The sequence below is a fragment of the Kryptolebias marmoratus genome, linkage group LG16 (assembly GCF_001649575.2).
Source record: "Kryptolebias marmoratus isolate JLee-2015 linkage group LG16, ASM164957v2, whole genome shotgun sequence".
In the NCBI taxonomy this organism is placed as follows: domain Eukaryota; kingdom Metazoa; phylum Chordata; class Actinopteri; order Cyprinodontiformes; family Rivulidae; genus Kryptolebias; species Kryptolebias marmoratus.
The window spans coordinates 13,180,474-13,202,478 of NC_051445.1; the positions used below are offsets into that span (position 1 = coordinate 13,180,474).

General features: G+C 39.6%; 1 protein-coding gene across 3 annotated transcripts; it reads left to right on the plus strand.

Annotated features, from left to right (window-relative positions):
* Positions 1-492: 492 nt before the first annotated feature.
* On the plus strand, positions 493-21,692 carry LOC108241041 (DENN domain-containing protein 3). Of its 3 annotated transcripts, none has more exons than XM_025007809.2 (29): positions 493-610; positions 1,794-1,891; positions 2,075-2,210; positions 2,340-2,526; positions 2,670-2,753; positions 4,006-4,121; positions 4,483-4,607; positions 4,880-4,991; positions 5,138-5,257; positions 5,347-5,445; positions 5,879-5,998; positions 11,678-11,793; positions 12,315-12,470; positions 12,565-12,661; positions 12,767-12,870; positions 13,052-13,239; positions 13,668-13,827; positions 13,935-14,130; positions 14,229-14,397; positions 15,364-15,626; positions 15,709-15,879; positions 16,696-16,825; positions 17,004-17,111; positions 17,973-18,112; positions 18,481-18,641; positions 18,763-18,899; positions 19,669-19,787; positions 20,914-21,051; positions 21,138-21,692. In XM_025007809.2, the coding sequence occupies exons 3-29, from the start codon at positions 2,124-2,126 to the stop codon at positions 21,354-21,356; spliced, it is 3,822 nt and encodes a 1,273-aa protein (XP_024863577.1). In that variant the 5' UTR covers positions 493-610; positions 1,794-1,891; positions 2,075-2,123; the 3' UTR covers positions 21,357-21,692. The 3 variants fall into 3 exon arrangements, with proteins under 3 accessions (XP_024863577.1, XP_017280436.1, XP_024863578.1); XM_017424947.3 differs by having other exon boundaries at positions 510-610; positions 1,791-1,891; XM_025007810.2 differs by lacking the exon at positions 1,794-1,891 and having other exon boundaries at positions 510-610.
* Positions 21,693-22,005: the final 313 nt, after the last annotated feature.

Sequence of the window (22,005 nt, forward strand, 5' to 3'; positions counted from 1 at the left end):
CATATGTATATTTCATTCTGTTCTTCATTTATATACCATATATATATGATTATATATGTTTGTGCTTGCGTCTGTGTGTGTTGAGAACTGTAAGAACAAATAATCCTTCATTAGCACCCTCAATAAAATGCTTAGCACCCCCTTAGCACCTGCAGAAAAAAATATCTGGAGCCGCCCCTGTATGAAACCTATTTACATGTGAGGTATTAATCTTTCATAACCTCTCAACAGAAGCTTCCAAAGATCTGAACTATAACTTTTAACTTGAACAGCAAGTGGCACACTTTTATTATAAAACCGATTAATTTTCTGAAAAACAAGCGTGGCTTCTGCTCCAACAAGTTGGCAAAAACAAGAATGTTTGTTCAAAATAGTGCAAAATAACACTGAACTGACTCTGAGTGACTAATGCGGATAAACAGCAAACTGGTGAGAGGAAAGTCTTTCATGTAGAGGAAATTAAATAAATGGTTAAACGACTTGCCATACAGGCATTCAACGACGCAGGAGGAGTTTCGTAGCCGCGAGCTTGAAGTGTCTGTAGTTCCAAACCTGCCGTCATGAGTGGGAAGAAAAGGAAACAAGGAGTCGAGTAGAAGTCTGTGAGAAGGTTAGTGACGTGAAAGACGCTTGTGGGAAACTTTAGGCGAAACCTCACCTGGTTGTTTCCCGGAGGGTCGATTTTACTTGAAAGCTTTGCCGACGAGAGGCATCACCTCACCTGTGCAGCCGTGTGATTCAGAGTCACGTGACACAACAACGACGTCGTGTTTTTTGTTAAAATATCGAACCAAATGTAAAATTACGATAAATTTATCCTCACGAAATAGACAAATCACTATTTTTTGACGTAAATATAATGTAATAATTGATCATATTTGACCCTCCTACGGTAAATTCTGTCTTTATAAGAGGCAGAGTTGTATTATTGTGTAAAAATATGATGTTTTTGGATTCAGTCAGTCGTAGTCTGCATGAATCAGGTTTTTCAGCAACACAAAGCTGTTGGAGGGCGGAGGAGGGGGGATAAAGAAAGTGAAATAAATCATATTGTTTATTTTTCTTTAGTGAGAAACAGAAAGTGAGAAAGTTTTTATTAAAATGTTTTAACAAAATGCCCCCAGATTGTGTAACTTAACCCTATTAGCATGAAAAGCATTAAAAAATGTATTTATAATCTTAGAGACATGATGGGGTGTTTGAAACTCAACTCAGATTTATAGTTTATTCACAATTAATTTAGTAGATCAGATGTTATTTTTCCCCCTTTCTTTTAATACTCCTGATTCTGACTGCCAGCTTAATTTAAACAAAGATCACTAATTACCTATTTTATCTGCTATTTAACATGAATTACATTCGCTTTAGAGTGAGCAAAATTCCAATTCTAAATATGTTGGATAACTATTCGCAGTGAGGAGACAATCTCAGAGCCTGTTAATCTTGTTCAATAAGCTAAAAGACTGGTGAGTTTTATGGTAAACATTTTTCCTCCTTTCTTCCATCATATGACTGTATGCACGTTATGATGATCAGATGACATTTATAGACCAGAAACATGGAGACAGGAGCAGCTTGCATGTGTATGCTGCCTGCTTTCAGGATATTAGTTTGGGTTGTCAGCACGGAGGCCCAACGCATCAACAGTACTTCACACACAGTGTTTGGATGGCTACTTGAACTGGGTTAAAATGTCTGGCAACGAAACGAAGCGATAAAACAAAAAAAAAAAGTTAAGCGTCCTTCTTCAGCATTTCATTTGAAGTGATTTTTCCTTTCTTTTTTTTTAGCAGAAATGCTTAGAAAAGTCTTGCAGTGTTTCTTGCGGCCGCCTACATCATCTTCATTTGCTCCGTTCATTGGCGCAGGCCCGTTTTCAGGCGGATTTGAGGTACAAGTTTTTGAATTTTCAACTGTGGAAATGTCTGCCCGTTCTTAAATTGGATGGCAGTCGATGCTAATTGGGTCGTCATGCTCGAAAGCGCTACTAACTATATTTAGAAAATGCGGTATATGTCTTTCCTTCATCTCCTCAGGTTTATTCAATTTGACTCTACTTGTTGTTACTTTCCAGCACGTCTGAGCCAGCCGAGCTTTGTGACCTGATCCTGGGCGTCTTTCAGATGACGGTGGACTGTTTGCCGCCTGCGCTGCTGGAAGCCTGCGTGGTGGTCGGAGCGTCCAGTGAGAAACTTCAGGAAGCCTACCAGGTATCTGCTTCCACATGTGTCCTTTGATTACACTCTGATGGGTTGTAAACGGCAGAAATTGTGTCATTTTTTAAATTAAAAATGTGCTTTTTGTGTTACTAAACTCCGCTGTACCCATTTCCCACTCAGGTTATTAACAATAATGGAAGTCCAGAGAGTGTCCAGTTGGAGCCGGGCATCCTTCATGTCCTGGCACCTCCCTTTGTTAGCAAAACAGCTGAGCATGAAGCTCTAAGGTCATGTGGGAGAAAGAGGAACTCCTGTCTCAAGAAAAAGAGGGAACAGCCGTCTTCGGGTGCAGCAACAACTAATCAAGGTACCTGCAGTACAGAAATACACCTGCGCATTGAAGGTCCTGATACAGATCATGTTTAGAGTCTCGAGTACTGAATGCCACATGTTTCTTTTCTGAATTTCTTCTTTTCATTTTATCCAAGGCCTCTTTTTTTTTTTTTGCAGATGTAGAAGCATCAGAGGAAAGTGAAGAGGTCACTGTACCAAAAGACATCGATCTCTCGGCCTTGCCTCAGCTCTGTTTCCCCGGTAAAAGATTTTCCGTACAAACACTGGCGTGTCTTTATGAACATGCGTGTAACTATCAGTCACTCACATGTAAGTGAATATAATCCAGTCTGAATGCCAAAGAGACACAGTCCTTCATTGTGACGAAACAATAACTCCTGTGGTGACAATAAAACTTACAGATTGATCATTCTGAATTGAACACTAACATGGAGGACTGTGCACACAAGGCTGAATGATATTTAAATGTATTTTGGCCACAGATGACATATTTGTTGAGTGAAATGGCAAATAATTTCTGTAGCAAACATTGAATTCCTTTTTTTAAAAGGCAAAACTCCCTTACTCTTCAAACATACCTTTTTTTTATAACTTGTTTTAGTTATGATATTTCAAGGACAAATAACAAACGTTCACTTGTTCTTTTCTTCGTTTTTAGCTCACCTCCTTTATCTTATACCTGTTTTATCCTCTGCCTTTAAAGTCAGTGGCCACTTTCAGATATTTGTGGCTTTGTGATAGTTCCTAAAACTGTTGGAGGAAGTATTCAATTCCCCCAATGTGTGTCTGCAGCACAGGAACTGAGAATGTTCTTAATCCCTGAAATTTAGCGAATAATATCTAATTATAGCTTTCACTTTATAGTAGATAGTGTGGAGGAACAATAACTGCACTGAGATTGGTCCAGGTAGTGATTGTGTTCGTGACTACATCACCAGCATCTGCCATCGTTACGTCTCCATCTCAACATTGGTAAATTATTGAATTTGATCACACTAGTTGAGAACAGTCCCCTTATTCTTTTCTATCAGGTTTTATATCAGCAGTTTCAATTTACTGACATCACTGCTGGATCAAAGGTCAAGGTGTGTTTATGCGCACCACCTTTGAACCTTCTGCTCAGTTTGGAACCACTTTCAAAGCACGCTATATTAACGGTTCCTCTTTGGAATTTTAATTTTCAACTTTAAAGGTCACCAACTTTTTCCAAACTCCTTCCTAACTGTTTCATAGATCTTCAGATCAAGCCTCAACAACAGTTGTTGCACAAAGTTTAAATTTGTCTTTTGCTAAGGAAAACAGATGTATGGACTGTTTTTAAGAGGCTGTTCAGTAGAAGTGTATTATTTGCACCATTCACCACCATCAGTCACCATTATCATTATCATCCGCTGAAGTGATTGGCACCCTCTTTTCTGCCTGCAGTCTTGATTTTACACTAATCCTGAACAATGACGTGAAAACATATACGTGTTTGTTATTTTATCACCAGGTGGTCTGGAAGTGACCAGTGAGGAGAAAAATGAGCAGTTCCACTTCCTGGTTTTTACTGACGTCTCTGGCAACAAGACTTATGGAGTAGTAATGCAGTATTATCGTCCCATTCTGGTACTTTGTGCAATATTTTACTCACTCTAATATAAAGTTTATTGTTCACAACTGTGAAACTCATAATGCAACAAGAGAAAAACAGGTTTTATATGCAGTGTTTATAACTTAACAAGTACATGTCTGCAAACAAAGCTGTAGTTTTACAGAAATCAATTCTTTCTAGCAGAATTTAAAATATGGCAAATTTTTAAAATCAATTTACACAGGAAGATGTCTAGAAAAACAATGCATCTAATGAGTTTTTTCAGTTCTAATTTAGTTTTTATTGGAGTCTTCAATAAAATGATTTGATTCTAACAAGAGCGTAATTAGGATTAGATGAAAGCAAGTCACAGTTGGATTGTTTGGGTTTTCACAGGAAGGGACGTCTTGTTCCCAGAACGGCGCTGGATCTTCTACGTTCTCTAAACTGTTCTCAGCGTACAGTTTCTGTGTCATATCAAAGTATGCTTACTTCACTGCTCTCAAAGACTGCCTGTCATGGTGAGAAATGGTTATGAACTAAAGCAGTTGGAAAATTGAAATTATAAAATTGAAGTGGTTTTGCTTCCACAGTTATACTGTTTTTTTTATCGTCAAATGTTTAGGAGCAGCGTAGGTGTAAACCTGTGATATTTCTGAGTAGTTGTACAGTTAATGAAAATAGTTTTTTGGGGCAAAAAAGATCATTATGTAAATCTAGTTGTTGTCACAATTTCCCCTTGTGTCATTTGTTCTACCTCGTGGTTTTTTTTTTTTTTTTTTTAATCTGCTAGCCTTTTAACCCAGCTGAGGACGTGTCGATTATCAGACATGGAGGAAAAAGTGAAAGAATTTGCAACCAAATTGACACTTGTACCAGTTCCACCACCAGGACAGCTGCATTTGGTGTGTGCCGTGAGTCTAAATGAATAACTGAAAATTTGGTTCAATAATTTTTATCATTTTATATCACTAAACACACAGACTTTGCATATAATCCTAACATATTGCAGTAGCTCTTTCCCTCTAACTCTGTTTGTGCTGTTCTCCAGATGTTTACGTTACATCCTCTGACCATCACACTACCCTCCAGAGAGGACAAAGACCAGCCACTTATAGACTTAGACCTCCACCTGCCCTTTCTTTGCTTCAGGCCACAGCAGCTGCTGCAGGTATCACAGACACACAGTTTTTAGTCCAAAAAAAGAGGAGGCTCGGGTTTATGTCACGCCTGTTTCTTTTTCTGTCCCTGTCTCTGCAGGTGCTGTCCTGTCTCCTGCAGGAGCAGAGGGTGGTGTTGTTTTCTGCTGACTGGGCCAGACTCTGTCTGATAGCAGAAAGTTTGTTAATTTTTTTGAAGGTCAGGTTAAAAGCAATCTTCAGATCTCTCATTTAAACAATAAAGTCAATCTTTGTGTTGAATGTGATCAAAATTATGTTGATCAAATTACATTTTTCTTTATTTATTTTTTTTAATTTAGTGCTAAACTGTTATGACAGTTAAAAACAGTGATGGAAGTGAAAGAAAGAAAGAGTGCAGCTCAACTCTTTGGAATAAAAAAGCTTAAAATAAAATTAAAGTTTATTCACTTTGTTAAAAGGGTTATAACTAAGTAAAGTAATTACTGCAAATAGAAAAAATGACTTATGGATTTAATTTGAGCTTTTGTGAAATTTTAGAAGTTTAGAAAACACCATTAAAGGGTCTTGAATCTTATAATAATTACTCACTAGGATTTTATTTTTTGGGAAGTTTTAATTAGTATTTCTACGATTTTTCTGCCTTCTTGCAGCCTCTGTCATGGCAGCATCCATTTGTTCCTGTTCTGCCCAGAGACATGCTGGACTTTTTAATGGCTCCCACTGCCTTTCTTATGGGAAGCCATCTCAGCCATTTCTCAGAGGTTGCTGCTGTGAGTACACGATCTGCAAAATGACAGTGTCACCCTCCACGGGCGGCACTGCATTCAAAGGAGGTGAGGCAACCAACAGGATTTGGTGAAGTATTCTTTATTGGGGCTGCAGTTCACCAACTCACCGACACCCATCTCCTACTGCCAAGCACAGCAGCTGGCTTTAGCTCCTGGCCTCCTCCACCCACACCAGGTGAAGGGGTGACAAAACAACAACAAATTATTTACAACTCAACACAAAATAAAGGGTACAAATAAATATTTACATACATGCAACCTAAAACAACTAATCCTAAATTCAATCAAGAACTTAAATCAAACTTAACATAAATCAAACTTAACATAACTTTAGAGCATTATCCTTCCTGCTCAAATGGTATGCTCCACCCTTCCCCAGGAGACACACCAGGAAGGTAAACCCCAATTAACACAACTCAAACTGAAATAAAGAAATGAAACAAAAAATATCTATTCTATAAATTAATGGGGATGGAGCCCCTGGTCTCCATCACATTTCCTCCCCCCTTCACCCAGGACAACAGTTGTTCAATCCTCATACATTCTAGACAGACAGTCAGCAACAAGGTTAGACTTCCCTGACCGATATTGCACTGTAAAATCAAAAGGCTGCAATGACAGATACCATCTTGCGATACGCATATTAGAGTCTTTCATTTGGTGCAACCATTTCAGCGCCCTATGATCTGTTTCAAGGGTAAAATGGCGCCCCAACAAATAGTACCGTAGTGATTCCACAGCCCACTTAACTGCGAGGCATTCTTTTTCAACTGTGGAATACCTGGTCTCTCTGTCCTGAAGTTTCCTGCTGAGAAAAACAATAGGATGTCTCTCACCATCAATGTCCTGCATCAACACTCCACCAAGGCCTACTCCAGAGGCATCAGTTTGCAGTATAAACGGGACATCAAAGTCTGGACTGTAGAGAACAGAGTCACTGGAGATTGCAGACTTCAGGTCCTTAAAAGCTTTATCACATTTCTCAGTCCACTTGACTTTATTTGACGCAGAGACTTTTGTTAAATCTGTAAGAACAGCAGCCCTCTCTGCAAAATGGGGAATGAACTTACTGTACCACCCCACTAAGCCAACAAAAGCACGGACCTTCCTTTTAGTTGTAGGAACTGGGTACGTGTGAATAGCTTCTACTTTCCCTACTTGAGGTCTAACTTGTCCATGTCCCACTACATAACCTAGGTACTCTACCTGCCTCTGAGCCAACTTACACTTGTGAGGGTTAATTGTGAGCCCCGCAGAACTGATGAGCTGTAAAACATGCTGCAGATGATTAACATGCTCCTCCCACGTCTGGCTGAAAATCACCACATCATCCAGGTATGCTGCAGCAAAGTCAGATGCCTCCATCAGCACCTGGTCCATGAGGCGCTGAAACGTCGCTGGTGCCCCCTGTAGGCCAAAGGGCATCACCTTGAACTGGAAAACCCCAAAAGGTGTTTTAAAAGCAGTCAACTCTTTCGCCTCTGATGCCAGGGCCAGTTGCCAGTAGCCCTTGCTGAGGTCAAGTGTGGTAATAAAATTACACCTCCCCACTCTCTCCAAAAGTTCATCAATGCGAGGCATTGGATAGGGGTCAAACTTAGAGACACTATTGAGGTATCTAAAATCAATACAAAATCTTAAAGTGCCATCCTTTTTTGGTACTAGCACTACTGGACTGCACCATTCACTCACAGAGGGCTCAATGATCCCCAGCTCCAACATGAACTGCATCTCATTCTTGAGTTGTGGGACAAGACGTTCTGGAACCCTGTAGAACTTCCTGCGAGGCGCAGCGTCATCTCTGAGGTGAACCTTGTGCTGTATCAGGCTTGTGAACCCAGGTTTTTCCTGAAACAGCTCTGGATCCAAAAGGGGCTTTATGTCCTGCTGCTGGGAATGCTGGAGATGAGAGAGAGAAATTGAAACCGGTACAGAGCTACAGGCTGGAAAAAATAGCTCATCTTCCTCTTCATCATCCACCACACGCACAAAGAGGTGGGGCAAAACAGTCTCTGCATGCTCCTCACTCTGCAATGGATCCTGTTGAGATGACTGCGAAGCAGATGACATAGCAAACTGTGGTGGTGACCTGTGGTATTGTTTCAGAAGATTAACATGGAAGGTTTGATGTTTCTTCTTCCTTTCAGGCATATACAGTTCATAACTAAGCTTCCCGACACGTCGTGTGACCTCATACGGGCCCTGCCATTTAGCAAGAAGCTTATTGTCACTAGTGGGGAGCAACAACAACACTTGCTGTCCAGGATGTAAGCTCCTCTCCCTGGCATTTTTATCATACCAGGTTTTCTGTTTAGTTTGAGCTGCCTTCATGTGTTGATGTGCCAACACAGCCATTTGCTCCAGTTTCTCTCTCATTTTTATCACATAGGACACCACATGCTCACCCGATGGACTTTGGCTCTCCCATTGTTCTTTAAGAAGATCCAACGGTCCCCTCACCTGTCGCCCATACAGCAACTCGAATGGAGAGAATCCAGTTGATGCTTGTGGAACCTCTCTATATGCAAAAAGCATATAGGGCAGCCACTTGTCCCAGTCTGTGCCAGTCTCTGAAACAAACTTCCGCAGCATGTTCTTCAGCGTTTGGTTAAAACGTTCAACCAGTCCATCTGACTGGGGGTGGTATGGGGTGGTGTTTATACCCTTTATACCTAACAACTGATAAACCTGCTTTAAGAGTTTTGACCGAAAATTAGTCCCACAGTCTGTAAGGATTTCTTTAGGGATGCCTACACGTGAAAACAGATGCAGCAAACAGTTAGCCACTTGTTTAGCTTTCACTGATCTTAAAGGAAAAGCCTCGGGGTATCTAGTAGCGTAATCACAGATAACCAGAATGTAACGGTTACCGGAGGAGCTTTTCTCCAGAGGACCCACAACATCCATTCCTATCCTTTCAAATGGTGTCTCTATGATAGGTAATGGCTGTAGATGAGCTCTAGATACACCTCTGTTGGTCGTCAACTGACATGTGTGACAGGAAGAGCAAAATTGTTGCACTTGTGTGTACATGCCTGGCCACACAAACCGACTGGCTATTCTATGAAGGGATTTCTGGAACCCAAGGTGCCCAGCCCAAGGAACTGAATGACCGAGTTCCATCACTTTTCCCCTCAGCTGCTGTGGCAAAGCAATGGCTTCTGATTCACCTTTGACCTGATAAAGGACACCATTCCGCACCACATAAGTTGCATCTTCCAAGACACTTACTTTTCCCTGCTTCTTTCCCTCAACTTCAGTAACCTTATCAAACCATGGTTTTAATGTTGGGTCTGACCTCTGATAGGCAGAAATATCTGAAGGAATATCAAAGTCAAATAAATGGCAGGGTTTCATCTTTTCATCCACCTCCATTCTGACTGTACCTAAAAACTTGTCCTTTCTCCTTTCAGCTCTGGATTTAGATGGTTTTACTGGGCCCACCTCCAGTTCCACATCATAGAATGGTAATTCTTGAAGTGGGTTCTGTGCTTTCTGAGCTCTAGTAGTGACCAAGCTCCAGATTGGAGAAGAAAGTTCTACTTCTGTGCTTGACACTAAATCAGTTAATGTGGGAACATCCAAGCCTAAAACGACAGCATAGGGTAGCCTTGGTGCTAATGCTACAGGTAATAAAAATGTTTGTCCTCCTATAGTTAAATAAATCTCAGCTACAGGATACTCCATTTCGTCACCATGGATGCAACTTATTTTTGTCTTAGTATCACTCCACTGCTCTCTTGGCACCAAGCTAGAAAGAACTACAGATTTGAAACTTCCTGTGTCTAATAAAGCTGTTTCACGTTGACCATTTACTAGCACAGGGACTGTGTGAGCCAGTTCTTGGGCGGGGGAGGGGGAAGGTGGTCTGGGAACTGAACATAGAAGAGAGGGCTTACTCCGTGTAGTGGCAGGACATGTGTACTGTGTATGACCTATCCTGTTACACTGAAAACACCTTACATCTTGCTTTGAGGAGGAGTAATTCTTAGCAGGATTGGGTTTAGCCACAGAATATGACTTAGTAGCTGAAAAACTCCTAGTCTGACCTATAGCACCACCCCTTTCACCCCCATCAGACTTACTTCTTCCTGCAGGAAAGTTGTCACGCCCAAAGTTGGTTCTTCTGGCTCCCGTCCTTGCTGACAAAAAGACTTCTGCCAAACTTGCAGCCTCATCTGCAGACTTTGGGGCTCGTTCTCTAATCCACACCTCCAAGTCCGGATTCACCATCCTGAGGAACTGCTCCATGATCATCAGTTCTGAAATGTCCTTCACTGTTGACTTCTCTGGTTTGACCCACTTATAGAACATGTCCTTGAGTCGAACATAAAGTTCTTTTGGTGTCTCACCCTGATGAATGTCCAGGGATCGAAACCTCCTTCTGTAGGTGTCGGCAGTTATCTCATATTTGGTCAATATGGCATCTTTCACCTTGTCATAAATGTGAGAATGTGCAATGTCCATCAGCACATAAGCACTACGTGCTTTCCCAGTAAGTAGTGGAACCAGTCGGACCGCCCACTCTTCTTTAGGCCACTGACATACCTTAGCCATCCTTTCAAAAGTTGTTAAGAAGTGCTCCACATCATCATCAGAAGTCAGTGGAAGCAGCTTTGGCTCCCTCTGTACAGCTGGTAGTTGGTAGGACATCTGACTTTGTTCATCATCATCTCCTTGATCATCATAAGTCTGAGGATCTTCCTCCATGTTGTCACCATCATGCTGTCGTTCCTCTTTCAGTTCCTCCACATGAGCCTGGAGTTGTCGAAACTGATGTTGTAAATTCTTCCATCTCACTTCTTGGCGTGCTGATTCCTTCTCAATCTGCTGGTCTCTGGCAGTTTGAGATTGCCTCAATGATTGGACAAGGCTTGCCAGCTGATCCAATTTGTCATCAGTGCTAGCACCAGAAGCAGCCTCAGCTCCACTCATAGTTGTAGTACTGTCTTGAGTCTCAGCCTCATTATTTCTTTTTCCACCTCTGGTCATCATTGCCTCATTGTTCCTCCAAAATCCCACTTCTGACACCACTTGTCACCCTCCACGGGCGGCACTGCATTCAAAGGAGGTGAGGCAACCAACAGGATTTGGTGAAGTATTCTTTATTGGGGCTGCAGTTCACCAACTCACCGACACCCATCTCTTACTGCCAAGCACAGCAGCTGGCTTTAGCTCCTGGCCTCCTCCACCCACACCAGGTGAAGGGGTGACAAAACAACAACAAATTATTTACAACTCAACACAAAATAAAGGGTACAAATAAATATTTACATACATGCAACCTAAAACAACTAATCCTAAATTCAATCAAGAACTTAAATCAAACTTAACATAACTTTAGAGCATTATCCTTCCTGCTCAAATGGTATGCTCCACCCTTCCCCAGGAGACACACCAGGAAGGTAAACCCCAATTAACACAACTCAAACTGAAATAAGGAAATAAAACAAAAAATATCTATTCTATAAATTAATGGGGATGGAGCCCCTGGTCTCCATCACAGACAGCTTCTAACAAGGAAATTAGGCAAAGTTTTTCTTTGACTGGCTTTTTTTGAAAGTACAGTTCAAATAAAATGTAAAAGGTTTTGTGGCAGTTTTAAATTGAATTCAGCCTCAGATGTCATCTTTTTAAAATGTGTGTTACTCTTTTATTCAGGAAACTGATGATTTGATCTTAGTTAATATTGATGACGGAAGTGTTTCCTCCTCTTCTCTTGATGTTATTGATGTTCCTGACATCCCTCCAGCTGCTGCAGACTGCTTCACACACAGGTGCGGTTCTTAATGTAACGTCAAGAATTAAAGCTGCAGTGTATTAAAACATTAGCACCTGCCTACTGAGTGAAGACTTTACTGATCATGATTTTTGCCCGCCCTTTGGTGGTGGGGGAAAATGTTTGGCTTATTTTTGCCTGTGTCTGTGTGTTTGCGTGTCTGCAAAATATTTCCTGAATCACAGGATAAATTATAATTAAAATTTCAATAAGTAATTACTGGATGTTTGTCTACAACTGATTAACATTTGGAGCCAACCCATGTCAAAATGGTCACCACAGCCAACTGACCTTAGAACAACAAACGCAACAATAGCTTTAATTCGGTCAGTTTTACAGATATTGAGCTAAAATATGTTTTGGAAGTAGCTGAAAGTCACTTGCATCACATACTCTGAGCGTGAGATCTCATGTGATGTTTAACCAAAATGATTATATCTCCATCCCTTCTTGCTCTGTTTAAAACTCTGGCATGAATGGTGGCAGGCAATACGCACTAACTGAAAATATTTTTATCAGGTGCCAGTCTCTGCAGGCACATTTCGACTTGGATCAGTGCCACAGTGCAACCCACACTGACATCGATGAGCTGCGCGAGCAAAGACGAGCGTGGCAACACAAACTCAACCATGACATCCAGAGGATTGCACTGGAGCTGGTTGTCAACATATTCAGGTTGGGTGAATGACACAATGATGCTGGAGCCTTTTATTTACCACATCTTTTCATATGTTGTCAGAATTTAGTTTGTCTGTGTGTGTTTTAACAGGGATGTTAGCATTCATTTGAATTATGAACATCGAGTGTTTCACAGTGAGGAATTCCTAAATACCAGACACCCGAATGAGCAGCTGTTTTACAAAAAGGTATGCACAAACTTTAAAGGACAGATGACGGATTGGGTAAATTTAGGCAAATGTGGGATGATTGTTAAAGAATTTAACTCAAATGTTATTTTGACTGTGTTGCAGGTCTTGGACACTCAGATTTTCCACTCCTTCCTCAGGGATCGGCTCAACAAGAAAATGGACAACTTTGCTCGAATGGAGCTTAGCACTCGTTCTGACATGCAAAAGTATGGAACCGTAAAATGTGTATTTAGCAGCGAGGATGGGTTTAGTGAGAGGACTTTTTTGTGAAAACAAATGTAATTCTGATTAAATAAGCACATGCTCAATCAGTTTGGAAATATTTTCAGTCTCCAGCACTCTTTTTATTTTATTTTTAAAGATTTCGTTGTTGTTGTTTTCCTGCAGGATGAAGTCTCTGGTGGAGATGCCACACAGACCCAACATGCAGGAGATTCAAGCCAAGAGAAAGAGCTCCATCTCAGAGAATAGGATGAATAAGAGGCTGGGGATGAGTCTCCCTAACTTAGCAGGAGACCGAGCTCTCAGCTTCAAAAGAAACCCGCTCTTCAGCGGGATCATCGTGTCCGACTCAGGTGGGAGTCGAAAGAAAACGTTTCATAGAAAACACGACTGAAACAAAACCGGAGAAATTGCATTTTGGTTTTTGTGTGTGAATGCTGAGTGCTAAATGACTTTGATGAAATCTGATGAAGAAGCTGAAATTGAGTCAATAAAGATAAAAGGACACACTAGCTTAAAGCTAAAAGTAGTAAAATGCTAGCTAAAAGTTAAAAGAGGCAAAAGGGTGACTAAAAGCTAAAAGTAGCACTCATTCGTCACACAAAAAAACAGATATTGTTCTTGAGAATTTATTTTGTTAAATGGTATTAAAAAGTCATGGTCTTTTGTGTAAAGACACACACAGTAGACGAAGTGAAAAAAGAAATTTAATCTTTTTTTAAAACATGTTTTTCTCTTCTGCATCATGCCTCTACCTTCTCATCTCTTTGTTCCTGTCCAGCGCTGAAATCCCCTCCGAAGCCTGTGAAGGTGTTGAAGCTCCCACTCTTCCCAGTGACTCTGTCGTTCTCCTCTGTCCAAAGTTTTTTCATCGAGCTCATCCAGCAGCTTGGAAAAGCTATTGACTCTATCCAAAATGAGAACTCTTCCTTGCTGGCCAGGTATTCTGATTTTATTTTTTATTAAACTGCGCTAGAACTTTAGTTCTTCTTTTCTCTAATGCAGAATTGACTTCACTGATATAAAACTTGACATTTTCTTTCCGCAGGTTTTACTACTTGCGTGGTTTAATCAACACGTTGTGTTTAAGGCGGCTGGACGCTTTAAGTGATTTCCAGAACCTCTGCAAGACGGACACGGCCATCTTTCCCACACACGTGGTCACATGGCTTGTGGACTCACTGCAGCAAGACGAGAGGCAGCAAGTCCACAAAAGACCTGAGCTAAAGAGGCTCATCTTCAAGGTCCGTCTGCACTGCCTGGGTCTGATCCGACAACAGAGGGTTTGGTTGGTGTTCTACATCAGGTGGTGATCGCACAGATTTTTTTTTTCTTTTATTAGGTAAAGACTGATAACGAGAAGCCACTCGTTCAAACTAATAATTGCATCAAGAGGTTCAAGCTCCCCCAAAACCATCTGGATCAGGATGAGTTTGTGCGCTGCGTTCAGGAGTGTGGGATAGTGAAAGACGTGGCGACCATTCTTCGTTTATTTGATGCGCTCGCTGGCGGTAAGGGAGAACAAAGACTAATACGTCACTTTGGACTTTTTTTGTGAATTATGTGCGTTCACCTAATGTCAAAAGAAATCCATGGTAAAGGTTAGATGATGCTGGTTCAGGTGCTGTGTTACATTTACAGTCGATCTATTGGCCAGTTTAGTAAATGCACTCAGCTGGACACAGAAATGACTTTACAGGGTTTATAATCTCTATCAAGGTTGTCTATTACAAGAGCATGTGGAATTAAGATAAGATTTAATTTCCTACACTTTGTAAGAGAAGAGTTCTTTCATTACAGCCCTTTTTATTTAACATGAAACTAATAAGAACCTGGGATCTGCCTCACTTTTTTATGAGCACTTTGACCACAATTTAGCTTGTTTAACTTTACGATTTTAGTTATTTATCAACTGACAAAGCTTTTGTTCTCTTCTTCATGAAGTTTTTCTCCATTCTTGTTTTGGTTTTTATCTGATGTGGGGAAAAAAAGCATTTGTGCATGGATTAATGAAAAAGAAAACAGAATATGCACACACGATTATGCTCATGAATGTAGAACTGATTTAAGTTCTTGGAAATACTTTAATGCACTAAGTTTTAGCTGGTATACCAAACATGTTTTATAAATTCTGACAGTTTCAGCCTGTCTTTCCCATGTTTTCAGGATAGTATTGTAAGTGAACCCTGAAGAAATTTCTTCAGGTTTGGTTTAAATTTTACACTCAGCCTGAAATAATAATTGCTTTTTGCTTTAAATATTAAAGGTAAAGTTCATAGCCACATAAAAAAAGTAAAATATAGTTTTCTGGACATTGTTTGTTGCCATAGATCCCGCAGAGAATAACAGATAGTTTTAATCTGGAACCCAGCTGATTTGCAGGAGTAGTTTATTTATTTTTTCCACTCACTGCATTAAAATGAGGTTTTATTTTTTCGTTGCACAGACACACAAACACCTTTTTGTTTTTGTCCCAGACCATTCGAAGCAGGTAGTAGAGCCTGAAGTCTTCAGACTTTTCTACACCTTCTGGAAGGAGACAGAGGCTGGAGTACAAGATGTCAACCACCTGTCTGAGGTGGTCACCCAGCTGGACAACAGCGAATGCGTCTACAAGCTGTCATCCTGCGTCAAGACCTCCCACGGTGTCGGTAAAATCGCCATGACGCAGAAACGTCTGTTTTTGCTCACTGAGGGAAAACCAGGCTTCTTGGAAATCACAAAGTTCAGAGACATAAAGGTTAGGTGTTGCAACATCCTCCGAATCATCCTTGTGCTTTTTGGAACCTGTCTGAATAAATCCCTCCTCCGTCTCTCTGCAGGACGTGAAGATTGCCTCAACTCCTTTCCTTCTTGGTCGTGTTCCCTCTCTTCGCGTCCTGAGCTCAAGCAGATCTGAAGTGTTTGAAGCCAACCTGAGGACAGAAACCAAACTTTGGAGCCTTGTGGTCAGAGAGATGTGGGCTGGACGCAAGATGGCAGACGAACACAAGGTACAAGGACTTAAACAAAGGTTCTCAACACATTTTAACACAGCTGGGTGCACACACTGTAATAGTATTTGTAGTAGTGATAATAATAATACTTTTTTTTTTTACATAAAATGGCCAGAAAGAATAAAATATATGGCTTAACAGTACAATGTACCTCAACCAATAATGCATATATGTATACATTAATACAGTGTTGTTGCAGTTGGTCAATATTAAATTGCATATAATTAGAATATATTATCCCATTTAAAATAAAAAAAAATAAAAAAAAAGCTACAAATCATATTCCACAGGCTCCCTTTGCAAATTTGTATTCCAGGATTAAGCTTTGATAAACAGTGATCTGAGTATTTAATTAATTTCACACATTTCAGTTGTAGAAGTTAATAAAGGTGTAAATTTGATTTCTTCTTCTCTGATCTCGGTAGATGCCTAAAATTCATGTTGACTGTGTGCATCACCTTTTTAAAGTTGATATAAACTATGTGTAGTATTTTATAACAGTTGAGTGATCAAGTTCCTGCTAGTTATTGTGCTTAACATCACTGTGCCACAAAGAAAGTTCTATATGGAAATGTTTGATCAAAAAGTGTTCTTGTTACAGATTATAAAAGAGAGAAACGCTGGCAAAAAAAGTGTCACTTATCTTATAAGTTAAACTTCTTCTTGCACCCATTTTTAAAAAGTCCATGACTTTAAGCAAACCTGGATTTCTTATACTTTATTTACACTTTTTAGTTGTCTGTGTGTACGGGTTTTTGTTTTTTTTGTTTTTTTTCTTCTAAAAGAACATAATTTCACTTCTTGTCCGTCCAGGACCCTGAGTACATAACTCGAGCTCTGACCAACGTCTTGCTGATGGATGCTGTCGTGGGCTGCCTGCAGACTCAGAGGTCCATCTCTGCTGCCTCAAAACTGGCTCACTTTGATAAAATCAAACATGAAGGTCTGACCTAACTCTTTTTCTTTTAGCACATTTCAGCAAAACTTTTCGGCATTGACTGAATTACCAGTGTATTCTCTGCTTCTTCTGGGGTAACTGATTAAACATTGTTTAATAATTGCTTAATAACTTTCTCTTGCTTTTTAATTTTATTTATTTCTCATTAATTGTGTTTGAGCAGCCCCTATGATGGTTCCTGAAACTACCTCAGAGACTTTGAAGCATAAGATCAACCCATCACTGGACTTGGCAGAACCTCAGACTGTACATGTGCTGCTTTACACTCCAGGTATCTAAAGGAAGTAATGTGTTTTAATGTGTTTTACATCAGTACATGAGAGAGAGAAAAAATGAACATGCAAGTGTCTCATAAAAAACACATTGTCTTTAAAAACTTGTCATCTTGTCTGTATGAAATGTCTTTAACAGTTTAGAGCTTCAAAGATGGATGTATTTACTGCTAACCTTTATTAAACATATCCTAAAGTCAAAGACATTTCCTGTCTAATGATGCAAAGTGGTCCAAAATAAAGACTTTGCAACATTTAAATAACAAAATTTTGTGTTAAGGCGATAATAGTAGTGACCCAGCACACGTCATCTTGAAAACTAATTTCAGTGCTTTTAAGCACACGTGCAGTTCTTTTATTAAATAAACTGGGTGCTCTTGAAAAAGACAGTGCTTTAAATCAAATTTGGCTTAATGGCTTTATTTTGTTCCCTGCAGCTACTGATGAAATAAAACAAAATGTAGTGCACAAGTACTTTTTTAAAAAAAAGACTCACAATCATCACAGTTCTGCTGTCATTTCTAATCAGTTTGGAAAAAATTAACTGTCTTTGCGATTTATGAAAAACTAATTTGTGTGATGAGATGTGTTCAATGTTCAGATGTATAAAAAAACAACTTTTTTTATGGTGGCAGCTAATAAGCTGTTAGATAACTCTTCAACTCTAAATGCATTAAGTGGTCTCCAAAGACTTCAGGAACTTCATTTCGACATCAACCAGAAACTGAAGGCTGATCTGGAACAGTCGGATGTTTTGGTTTAAGCCTGTTTGAACAGGAGGTGGAATTTAGTTTCCACCTATTAGCTACTTCTCTCTCAAACATCATGTATTATTTTTTCCCTTCTTCTGTTTGTTTCAGGTCAGTTAAGCTGCAACAACGCTCAGGATGAGATGAACCCCAAGCTGTGGGTGGCTCTCAGTGGAGGCAGGGTGGTGGTTTTTGATGCAGCCAGCTGGTTGATGCTGCAGGACGACATTCAGGTCGGAGAATCCCAAGTGGTGAGAGCAGACGCTGTGTCCTCAGTTACCTGGAGATGTTTAGAGGGGATTTCCTTTTATTTTCATTCATCAAAATGTCTTTATGAGACTGGAGGAGTCCTCTTGTGCTTTAAGATCAAACAAATGATCTTTACCAGTTTACATGTACATTGATCAAACATTTCCAGATAATTATTATAACTTCACAGGATGGAATTTCTACAACCTTCAATAAGAAAAACCTTCTATTTTATGTTAATACTGTGTAACAGATGTGTGCAGTATGTACCTGATGCTGATAACTCCTGTGTTTTGACTCTGATCCAGTATAATTATGTGGAGTGGTGGTGGTAAAACGGAGACATTGTGTCACTTAATTCTCTGTGCAGACCTGCATGATGGGGCTGGTCCAGGATCAGGTGTGGATGGGTTCTCAGGACTCTGTTATCTACATCATCGACACTCACAGCATGTCCTGCAACAAGCAGCTGACTGAACACCGCCATGAGGTGACTGGCCTCTCAGTGGACTCCAGAGATCACAACAGCAGGTGCAGACATGATTATCTCTGTTGGCGAGCTGAACAGGAACAGCAGCCTCAAAAAAAAAAAAAAGTATGAAGACATGAATTGGGGTACTTTCAAGTTGGACTTTTTGTTTCTGTTTTCCAGTCAGCACATATACTCCTGCAGCTGTGATGGGACGGTCCTGCAATGGGACCTAACCAGTCTGACGGTGAAGCAGCAGTTCAACCCCACCTGTGACCGACTCTCCTCCATACAGATTGATGGCAGCACCCTCTGGTGCTGTGAGTGCACATTATTAATCTTTAATTTTATTATGTATTTGATGCTTGCTGCCAAAAGGCAGAGCAATGACGTTTTTGTGTGTCTGTGTGTGTATGTCTGTTACCAAGATATCTCACGGACCACTGAAAGAATTTTAAAGAAACTTGCAGACAGTAATTATTGGATGTACATCTACAACTAATTAACATTTGGAGTCACTCCAATTCAGGATGGTCACCGCAGACAATTCGCCTTACAAAACACGACAATGGCTTAAATTCAATCAGGTTTACAGATACTGTGCTAAAATCTGATGTGGCTGTAGATGAGAATCATTCATAGCATATAATCTGATTGCGATTTCTAGCAATATTGCATGAAATTGCGAATAATGTTTTTGTCAAGGTTTGACCAAAATGGCCAGAACTCTGTTATTTCTCAACCTAAGATGATCTTAGTCTAAAACTCTGGCATAAAAGGTGGCGGGTGATATGCATTCCTTCAAGGAGTTCTAGGTCTTTAATTTACATTTGTCAGTGCACTTGATGCTCTGCTTGTTTTCACTTTAACCCTCAAAATCCCATTATTTTAGTCCCTTGATCATTTTGCAGCCCCCTAAATGTTTATAACTGTCTGTGATTTTTGTTTTTTAACGAGATAGTTAAGAATTGTTGTCACTGTTGAAAACTGTTGTAAAATTTTAATCTATGCCATTTAATCAAACTAACAGTGTCTGTGTTTTGTTTGAATGCATTTGTTTTTGTAACACGAGTGTTCGTATATGTGCAGGTTGTGGCGACGTTATTGTGGAACTGAAAGAGAGTAGTGCACAGCAAAGGAGGATAGCACTTCCTAGTGACCTTCAGAGCATGCCCAGTAGCTTCAGCTGCTTCGTCGTCATCCCAGAGGTGACTTTGCTGTTGTCAGCCAATACATCAGTCAGTTAGGAAAGATGCCATTAATTTTTTGGTTTCATTTGTCATTCAGTTGAGCATTAGCTGCTGCATTGAGTTTGAGTACTTAAAAGATTAAAACTGGATTTTTCAAACATTTTCTGACCAGAGTTCCTGTTTCATTTTCTGGTAGATTATTATTGTTTCAATTACTAAATTGAAAAAGAAAAAAGAGGCAGATATTATAAGATTTTTTTCTTCTTTCTGCTGCCTTTCATTTTATTAATGATTTATATATCTATATTTTGTTGTTGTTTATTGTATATATATTTATTTTTGTTTTAATGAAATGAATAAAGATTTTTCAATTTCAATTTTTCAATTTTAAAGTCTTAAAAGGATAGTTCAAATGTTTTGTAGAGCAGTTTTGTGGAAAGGTTATGAGTAGTTATTATCTTACCTGTTGTGGACAGCTCTACAAAGCTAACAACCAGTTTGAGCAAATCTAAGACCAAAGTGGATTCCTGCCATCTTAAAATAACTCCATAATTGAAGATTTCATATTGGTTCATAAAAACACTGTTTTAAGCCTTTATATTGCTGTCTGTTGTGCATTACATAGTTATTTCCATAGAATTATATGGTTATTTGTAAGTGAAAATAGCAGCAGCTGGCTGTATCACTTACTGTACAGCCTAGTGGCCCTTCAGGTGAGAATATTTCTCTAAATATAACTGTAATGCAAAATTGACAGTGATGTAAATGTTTATTAAAGGGGTTTGCATGAACTGCTATGAAATGTTTAAGACTGGAGTTTTAAGACAGTACTAATCCAATTCTGGTTTTGGCCCCAATCAGGCTAGCCATTAGCTCTTCAGTCTGGTCAGAATTTAGTTCTGTTTCTCCAAACTAAAGCTGTTCAAACAGCTATCTATAACAGGTAAGATATTAAGTGTTCATAGCCTTTCTACTGAGCCATGCTTCAAATATTATGAGCTTTTGCTTTAAAAAAGGACTATATAGTAGTTTTTGGGCTGCTATAAAGATTTGGTTGTTAGGAAAAAATAGTTTTTTATCAGTTTTTGTTGTTTTAAGAGTACAACATAACATCAAATGTAACCTTTAAGTCTGTTTGTTGCAGCGAGGACAGCTGTGGGCAGGCTGTTCAGACTCAGTGGAGTTGTATGTCTGGCAGACTACCAACCTCAAACATCCATTCAAAATAATTTCCCTGCCAAACAGTTCGAGAATCACCTGCATGATTGGAGTCAAAAACCAAGTGAGAGTTTTACTAGTGTATTTTGTGCACTTCAGTGCTGCTGCATAGTTTTAATACTCAGTTGCTGCGACCTTTCATGTTCTCAGATCTGGGTGGGCTGCGATGGACAGAACGGGGATGGCGGTCAGTGTGACGGTCAGCTGAGGAGCCAGGTGTTTGTGGTGGATTTAGACAGCCTCACAGTGGCAAAGGAGCTGCTGGCTCACTCAGACAGCATCCAGACTCTCTGCTCTGCTGAAGATCGGTACGTCCTCAGCGGCGCTGCACGCCACGATGGTAAAATCGCCATCTGGAAAGTTGAGTAAAGGGCATCTGAAAAGGACAAAATGTCACCATACCACCAAATTAGTCACCAAATTAGGTTAATCGGGACATTATTTATTGTAAATTGTCTGAAAATTGAGTTTTGTTTTGTTTTTTAAGCTGAAAAGAAAACCCTTAACATCTTGCATGTATTACCAAAAACTTGTTATTCAAACACCATGTAAAAAATGGAAACCTGTACATTCTAGATATGTATATGTTTTATAAACTTGGACGAAATGTAACAGCAGCTGTAAATTATTTAATTGTTATAATCTGCTAATCATTTTGTCTGTAACTAAACGCTAATAAAAACAATTCAAGCTCTTGTGCTGTTTTTGTGAAACATGGGACACATGAACAATGTTACCATTACTACAGTATATATTCTTCTGCTTGGTCTCTTATGTGAAGCCATTGTGTTTCACTTTGGAAAATAAAAACTTAATTTCACTAATTTTACTAGCAAGTAATAAGTTTGGCTCTTGTTGTTTAGGTAAAATATAATCTGCTTGAAATAATATACAGTCAGCTGTTAACTCATTATGAAAGGCTGCTTATTTGTATTACTTCCTATCTTTCACATACCAGTTTCAGCTGTATTATTCTAGAAAACATAAATTCATGCACCTTAACAAAGCATACACTAAC